This window comes from Lepus europaeus, chromosome 14, assembly GCF_033115175.1.
Source record: "Lepus europaeus isolate LE1 chromosome 14, mLepTim1.pri, whole genome shotgun sequence".
NCBI classification, from domain to species: Eukaryota; Metazoa; Chordata; class Mammalia; order Lagomorpha; family Leporidae; genus Lepus; species Lepus europaeus.
In genome coordinates this window covers 19,191,564-19,200,066 of record NC_084840.1, presented here as the reverse complement: position 1 = coordinate 19,200,066, position 8,503 = coordinate 19,191,564, and the positions used below count along the sequence as shown (strand labels likewise).

The 8,503-nt window shown below is 51.6% G+C and overlaps 1 protein-coding gene across 2 annotated transcripts; it reads right to left on the bottom strand.

The window, feature by feature from the left end:
- Nucleotides 1-924: 924 nt before the first annotated feature.
- SNRPE (small nuclear ribonucleoprotein polypeptide E) lies at nucleotides 925-8,183 on the bottom strand. 2 transcript variants are annotated; one of them, XM_062211274.1, is made up of 5 exons: nucleotides 8,060-8,183; nucleotides 7,688-7,714; nucleotides 6,648-6,710; nucleotides 5,886-5,964; nucleotides 925-1,157 (listed from the first exon to the last, which is right to left on the bottom strand). In XM_062211274.1, the coding sequence occupies exons 1-5, from the start codon at nucleotides 8,111-8,113 to the stop codon at nucleotides 1,102-1,104; spliced, it is 279 nt and encodes a 92-aa protein (XP_062067258.1). In that variant the 5' UTR covers nucleotides 8,114-8,183; the 3' UTR covers nucleotides 925-1,101. The 2 variants fall into 2 exon arrangements, with proteins under 2 accessions (XP_062067258.1, XP_062067259.1); XM_062211275.1 differs by lacking the exon at nucleotides 7,688-7,714 and having other exon boundaries at nucleotides 8,078-8,128.
- Between the last annotated feature and the right edge of the window lie 320 nt (nucleotides 8,184-8,503).

Sequence of the window (8,503 nt, the reverse complement as noted above, 5' to 3'; positions counted from 1 at the left end):
CCACTGTACCCCATACCAAAGTGCCTGGGTTTGAGTCCTGGCTCTGCTCCCAATTCCAGCTTCCTGCTCATGCACACCCCAGGGGGCAGCACGTGGTGGCTCAAGTGAAAGATCCGCACTGAGTTCCTGGATCCCAGGTTTTGTGCAGCTCAGCCCTGGCTGTCAAGGGTATTTCAGGAGTGAACTGACATATATCTCTGAAATAAGTAAGAAATTTTATGGCAAAAATGACATTTATAAACAAATGTGACGTAGTGGGTAAAGCCACCAACCTGCAGTGCCAGCATCCCATATGGGCACCAGTTCAAGTCCCAGGTGTTCTACTTCCAATCCAGCTCCCCGCTGATGGCCTGGGAAAGCATGGCCCAAGTCCTTGGGCCCCTGTACTCACATGGGAAACCCAGAAGAAGCTCCTGGCTTCGGATCAGCCCAGCTCTGGTCATTGCAACCACCTGGGGAGTGAACCAGTGGATGGAAGACCTCTCTGTCTCTCCCTCTCTCTCTGTAACTCTACCTCTCAAATAAAAATCTTAATAAAATAATATTTTAAAAAATACCACCTTCTGATCATAGTGATAAGATTCACAAAGATCTCACGGTAACTCAAGGAGACTATGGAGGAAATACTGGAGCTTCCAACCAGGCTCGATCCATTTTGGTTAGAAACGCTAGTGCCCAGAATCAATACTGATCGAAACATACGATAACGTGCTGGTCTCAGTCTACACAGCCCTCCTCCTCTCCACCACCAAGATCGGAAGCTACCTGTCAGACCTCCTGCTCTGCCTCCCTCAGGCATCTACAGGTCCAGGCTCTGAGAAAAACAAATACTCAAGGCAACTGCCACCAACAGAAACTTGAAACACCAACAGCTAACAGCACCACTGAGGAAAAGGTCTCTACCATTGGACAGAAAGAAACAAAGTAAAATTTTTAATAAAATTCCCACTGTATTTATTGTCTTCTTGTAATAACATAAGGGTAATAAAAACAACATGAACAAGTGTTTTGGACCTACACTCACAATGAAAGGGCACCTAAAAAACAAACCAAAAGACACAGCATTGCCTTCTCAGTATTTTCTCACTTCATCCATCCTTTCTAGTTGGAGACACTTTGTAGCAAAGTAATATTATCTCCTTTTAGCATGATCCGACCTGCAACAAAAAAACACAAAAAAGCTTTTAGGAGTCACCCACTGGGACGTACAATCATCTGTTAGCCTCAGACTTTTATATCCAGTTTTTGAACAATATTTTGAATGGATGCATCCATATACTTCTGAAAGGCCCTCCAGCTCCATTAGTGCCCATGAATCTTCCCAACAGTAACTTAATAAAGAGATTTATTTTATGAAAAGTACAACTTCTATAGATTAAGTCAACTGAATGTAACTTCACATTTCTCAACACTGAAAATGAAAACATTTGTAAATGTTTAGAGATGAGCTGAATGTCAAGTTTGGGAAATGCAGCATATTAGCCCATTCTTTGAGCTCTCAGTACACTAAAAAAACTATCCTGCAATAAATTTATCTATCTATTTATTTGAAAGACAGAGTGACAGAGAAGGACATATCTTCTATCTTGTGGTTCAGAATCCCCAAACAGCCATAACCGTCAGGGCTGGACAGGCCAAAGTCAGGAGCCCAGAACTCCAATTAGGTCTGCCATCTGGTATTTGGGCCGTCTTCCACTGCTTTCCAAAGCACATCGCAGGGAGCTGGATTGGAAGTGGAGCAGCGGGATTCAAAGCAGCGCCATGCTCTGATGCAGAATGCTGGCACTGCACCAGGCGGGCTACCCTCTGCACAAGACTGGCCCTGTACCAGCGTTACCCAGACTTCTTCGAAAAGACATTTTCTTTTCTGAGAAACATCTACAAACATCTTCAGGCATGGGTAAAACCTGTAGAAATGCCGATCGACTCCAACAGCAATTAAACTGTGACTCTGGGCTGGCACTGTGGCCATGTGGCATCCTATATGGCCAGTGGTTCCAGTCCTGGCTGTTCCACATCCACTCCAGCTCCTTGCTAATGGCCTGGGAAAGCAGCGGAAGACAGCCCAAAGTGCTTGGGCCCCTGCACCCGCATGAGAGATCTGAAGAAGCTCCTAGCTCCTGGTTTTGGGTCAGCTCAGCTCTGGCCGTTGTAGCCATTTGGAGAGTGAACCAGAGGATGGAAGCCTTCCCTCTCCCTCACTCCGTAACCGCCCCAACTCTTTCAAATAAAATAAGCAAATCTTTAAAAAAAAAAAAAAAAAGAAAAAGAAAAGAAAAAAGAAGCCACAAAACTGTCTGGGACCTTCCCAGGCCCCTCCAGGTGGTGTCAGTCTATTTTACAGGGACAATACCACAGGAATGTAACATCTGGCAAATAATTCATAAATAATGTGACCTCAAAAAGGTTGGTTTGCCCTTCTTGGTAAGACAAAGATCTTTAAATATGGAAAAAAAAAAAAAGCTTTCATAAAAATAGCTTAAACAGGAAGAAGCACAGCAAAACATGCCAGCACTTCTCAGAATCTGCTGTCCACATATCTCGTAGAGGTTCAAGAGAATCCCCAAGGTCTGGTAAACAGATACCTGAAACCCACTACTGATGCACTGTGAACTGTGGTGAGCATTTAAAGACAAAATGCCAAAGTGACTTCATGGTGACGGGCTGCGGGGACAAGCCATCCTGTGTCTCCACACTCAAGACTGCACTAACTGGGTTTAGAAACTGCATTCGGGGCCAGTGTTGTAGTGCAGCAGGAAAGCCACGATCTGGGCCCTGGTTCGAGTCCCAGCTGCTCCTCTTCCAATCCAGCTCCCTGCTATGGCCTGGAAAAGCAGTGGAAGATGGCCCAAGTCGTTGGGCCCCTGCCACCCACATGGGAGACCCGGATGAAGCTGCTGGCTTTGTTCTGGCCCAGCCCTGGCCGTTGTGGCCATCTGGGGAAAGAATCAGTAGAAGGAAGATTTCTCTCTGCTTTTCTCTCTCAAATAAACAAATCAACCTTAAAAAAATCATTTCTAGAAAGAAAAAAAACAACCCTGCATTCATTGTTCAATTACTTCTGAGTTTCTACTATGTACCAGCCATTTAGTTAGGAACAGAACATATTAGGGACTAAGAGAGACACGACTCAGGCACTTACGGGCCATCTAGTCAGATGAGAAAGACATTAATAAACAATCCTATCGACAAATGCTTTACTACAAACTCAGAGAGCTTTATCACGCCCTACCCTCTCCCCACCCCAAGCAAAACCAAATTGAACCCTGAGTTTCTTAGAGGAAGTGATTTTTCACCTGAGTCCCAAAAACACAGGGAACAGCATATACAGAATGTATGGTGAGGCAAACCTGCAGATTCAAAGAACTTAAACCTCAGAAAAATGAGGCAGACAATGATGCAAGATAAGCAGAGCGAGATCAAGTGAGTCACGGAGGACTCTGCAGGACATGTTAGGCCATTTTACTTATCTGAAAGACAGGAAAAGTGTGGGGGAGGGGGAGCCAAGGGAGGATGAGTGAGTACCCCGTCACATAGCAGGAAGTCACATAGCAGGAATACGTGACTACACTTCACAATGACCTATGTTTATGAAGAACTAGGAGGAGATGACCTCAAAGACTCCAAACAGAAACAGGTGATAAGAAGGGGGCAGGTGTTTTGCTATCTGTTAAGCTACCCAGCTGCTATACTGGAGTGCCTGGGGTCAAAGCCCGGCTCTGGTTCCTGACACCAGCCAGCCTCCTGCTCATGCAGACCCTGAGAGGCAGCAGCGCTGGCTCGGCAGACTGGGTTCCTGCCACCCACACGGCACACCTAGACCGAGCTCTTGCTTCCGGCGTTGCCCCATCCTGGCCATCGAAGGCATCTGGGGGATGAACCCGGCAGATCAGAGCACATTCAATGTCTGAAATGTAAAAAAACCTAGCAGATAGCATTGTGGCACAGTGGGTTAATCTGCCTGCTATGCCTACATCCCACATGGGCACTGTTCCAAGTCCTGGCTGATCTACTTCCAATCCAGCTCCCTGCTAATGCACCTGGGAAAGCAGCAGGAGATGGTCTACCTGGGTCCCTGCTGCCCACATGGGAGTCCTCAATGTGAGTTCTAGGCCTCTCCCTGGCTTCAGCCTACTTGGGCCACTGAGACCATCTGGGAAGTGAACCAGCAGATGGAGGATCTCTCTGTGTCTCCCCCTCTCTCTTTAACTCTGTCTTCCAAACCAATAATCTTTAAATGAAGAGACAAAGGGGCAGGCTTTGGCACAGCAGCGCCAAAGATGATGCCTATGTTCCATATCAGAGTGCCTGAGCTTGAGCCCTGGCTCCGCCCTCAATTCCAGTTTCTTGCTGACGTACTTGCTGGGAGGCAAGAGCTGAAGGCTCAAGTACTTGCGTTGCCACCAATGTGGGAGACCTGATCAAGCTGCAGGCTCCTGGCTTCAGCCAGGCCTGCCTCTGGCTGTTGGGGGCATCTGGGGAGTGAACCAGTAGATAAATGTCTGCTTCTCAAACAAAAATAAATTGAAAAAAGATTTTTTAAAGAGATGGAAATGTCAATTACTCTGACTTGAACACTACACACTGTATACATGTGCTGGAATTATACTGTATGCCATGTTTATTATGTTAATGAAAAAAGGAGGTGAATCAAGTCTGACGTTGACCATCAGATTTCAAAGTACCTTTTTTTTTTTTTTTTTTGACAGGCAGAGTGGATAGTGAGAGAAAAAGAGACAGAGAGAAAGGTCTTCCTTTTTGCCGTTGGTTCACCCTCCAATGGCCGCTGCGGCCGGCACATCGCGCTGATCCGAAGGCAGGAGCCAGGTGCTTCTCCTGGTCTCCCATGGGGTGCAGGGCCCAAGCACTTGGGCCATATTCCACTGCCTTCCCTGGACATAGCAGAGAGCTGGCCTGGAAGAGGGGCAACCGGGGCAGAATCCGGCGCCCCGACCAGGACTAGAACCCGGTGTGCTGGCGCCGCAAGGCGGAGGATTAGCCTGTTAAGCCACGGTGCCGGCCTTTTTTCTTTTTTTGATGATTACTTTTATTTATTTTATTTACTTAAGAGACAGAAAGCTCCTGTCCACTGGTTCACTCCTCAGATTCTTCCATAGCAGGGTATGGGCTGGGCCAAAACCAGGAGCTGGGAACTCAATCCAGATCTCTCCTGTGGGTCTACTTGAACCATCAACTGCTGCTTCTGCGGTCTCCATTAGCAGGAAGGTGTAAATACGAGTGGGGCAGGGACACGAATCCAGGCACGCCAATGTGGGGTGAAGGTGTCCCACCAGTGTCTTCACTGTTAGGCCAAATGCTTGTCCCTGGCCACTCGATTTACTGTCACCAGTCTTTGATGACCTTCGCAAAAGCTGAGTGAAATAGGCTAATCTCCTGCCTGCAGTGCTGGCACGCCGGGTTCTAGTCCCAGTTGGAGCGCCGGATTCTGTCCCGGTTGCTCTTCTTCCTGTCCAGCTCTCTGCTGTGGCCTGGGAGTGCACTGGAGGATGACCCAAGTCCTTGGGCCCTGCACCCGCATGGGAGACCAGGAGAAGCACCTGGCTCCTGGCTTCAGATCAGCGTGGTGCACCAGCCGCAGCGGCCATTGTGGGGGGGGGGGGGGTGTGTGTGAACCAACGGCAAAGGAAGACCTTTCTCTCTGTCTCTCTCTTTCACTGTCCACTCTGTCAGGAAAAAAAAAAAAAGCCGAGTGAAGAAATACAAGCAGAAATGACACGGGGTAAGGAGTAAGCAGCAAAGTATAATACTCTCCCAAAAAACTTCTCCAAGGTAAACTAAATTCAAACATGGACAGGGTTGGAGTTCATTCAATTCTGCAAGTAAGCGAACAGTTCTAGAATTCCACAGAAGCACCGCGATCTTACCCAGCTGTTTTCTTGACTTTGTTTTAGAATGGATCTCCTCTGCATCATCTAATACAAGGTTCATGTATTCATCGAAACCCTGGAACAGGAAACTGACAGTCACCTTCCGGTAAAATCACCCAAACCGTCCTATCAAAATGCAGAAGGCCCAGCCTTAGAGAGTCCATCCCCCCGGTGCTCATCCAGCTCAAATGCCCCTCCCCCGAAGCCCCCGTGTGGACAGCAAAGCCGGAACAGTGTGAACCACTTCTTCCACACACGCACGCAGGACTTCATTAGACTCGGCAGTTAGCCCTCGCCTCACCCCTTAAAGCCCAGCACAGAGGACGTGTGCACGTGTGGGTTACCCCAGGCCGTCCTCACGCCTCCCACAGATCATCCTACCCACAAACTACCGCGCCTGTCAATCACTCACGTCTAACTGGAACAGCAACGCTGCCAGCCATGCTCTAGCTTTCTTTAAAACACGACTCAGGGGTCCCCTGCTATCCTGGAAGTCTCTTTTGCCTTAGTCCACCCAGCTCTAGTCAGCCGCCACCCACACTGGGAGCCACGCCCTCCGCTCCTTCCCTCTCCCCAGGCTTCGGTGCTGTGGATGGGGCTGTTACAGCTCGAGTTCCTTTCTGGTTTTTAAAATGATTTCCATCAACTCGAACAGTGAGAAAAACGCCACAGGGGGTCCTGAAAACCTTCCTGGGGTTGGGCTCTGGCTGCCATTCTCTGTGACAGGTTTCCTGTTAACCAGCGACCCCGGGTACTCACAATGATGCAGCCCTCTATCCGCATGTTCACTTGCTCATAGAGCCACACCTGGATGCGAGACCGCTGAAATGATCAAACAGAAACATTACGTGACCAAACCAACCCCAGCGCTGCGGTCCAAAACCAGAAACACAGCTCCTAAAAACCACTTCAGTGAGTATGTGCCGGGCTCCACTAATCAGCGAAACCCAAACAGCAGTAACCCTTGCTAAGGAATACTTTCATTTAACAAACACTCTGCTCTGAGTGCCCAAGTTAACAGATTTCCCGGTGATCTGGAAACTCAATCCTGCTTCTCACTGTGTCCGGTCCCGACACACGTACAGTGAGACTGGCCACGGCGCAGCGCGAAGACGCAGCGGCTACAGACCAAGGGTTTTTTTTAAATTTTCTTTTCTGTTCCCAACCCGAGCTTTCTCTAGGCTCTGCTGTGCGCTGAACACCAGCCGCGGGGCCCTCAGCTCCAGGGACCAGAAGTTGCACCGGCTTAAGTCGCTTTTTTTTTTTTTTTTTCTTTTTGACAGGCAGAGTGGACAGTGAGAGAGAGAGACAGAGAGAAAGGTCTTCCTTCGCCGTTGGTTCACCCTCCAATGGCCGCTGCGGCTGGCGCATCTCGCTGATTCGAAGCCAGGAGCCAGGTGCTTCTCCTGGTCTCCTATGGGGTGCCGGGCCCAAGCACTTGGGCCATCCTCCACTGCACTCCCTGGCCACAGCAGAGAGCTGGCCTGGAAGAGGGGCAACCGGGACAGGATCGGTGCCCCGACCGGGACTAGAACCCAGTGTGCCGGCGCCGCAGGCGGAGGATTAGCCCAGTGAGCCGCGGCGCCGGCCTTAAGTCGCTTTTCATCCGTGCTGTCCAGCTCACACCGAGGCTGCACACCGCCACGCGGGTCCTGCACTCGCGCTCTCACGCGCCTCCCCCGAGAGCGGCAGGCAGCGGAGAGGCCCCAGGGTCGTGATTGCCACCGCAGGGCAGCGCCCGCACCCCCGACCTGGCCCGCGAGCCAAGCCCCTTCCGCGACGACACACAACTTACGTACGTTTTGCAAGTATCTGAAGATGAGGTTCTGCACCACAGCGGTTAAGGAAAAAACGCAGCAACAGCACGGACTCCGCCCCCCGGCGCCGCTCCGGCTTCTGCTTCCCGAACGCGAGCTCCGAGCCCACCGCGACCCCGGCCGGCCGGGAGCCCCCCTCTCGCTCCACAGCGCCCCAAGCTGCCTGCCCGCGCCCCCACGCGCCGCCCGGCCCGCCGCCCCTCAACCTCCCGCGCTTTCTCCCGGGCTCGGCCGCCCCGGGGGCTCACGGGAAGCCAGCCCGCAGCCCCTGCCCTCAGGCCTGCTCCCCGCCTGCTCTCCGCCCTCTCGTGTTCTGGCCCGAACCTCCTCGCCCCGTCACGCCGCGTAGGATACGATGGGCTGCACCATCACCTTCTGCACTTTCTGGCCCTGGCCACGGTACGCCATGGTGGAATCTCACAAAGACCACACCGGACGCACACGCCGCCTGGGAAAGCAACTTCCGGAATTAGGAACCGGATGTGGAAGTGCGCGTGGTCACGTGGGCGGCTGGGCGGTGCCTGGGAAGGGCCTCTCTAGCCAGCCGAGTTGCCTCTCTGTGTTTCCGAGCCTCCGAGGCGGCCGGAGCGGGTGCTCTTGGGAACCTGGGTCGGTCCTGCAGCGCCACCTGGCGGCGGTCGGGGCAGGCGCCGAGGGCCTTCGGGGCATGGCGGCCGCCGGGACAGCGTTCATTTTGAGTTCGCTTCTGAGACCCAAGAGTCGCGTCATGCAGTCTCTGTAGCAGGTAGTGACGCGCGTTCCCCAGGCCCGCGCTTTCCTGGGCGCGCTGTGGCAGGG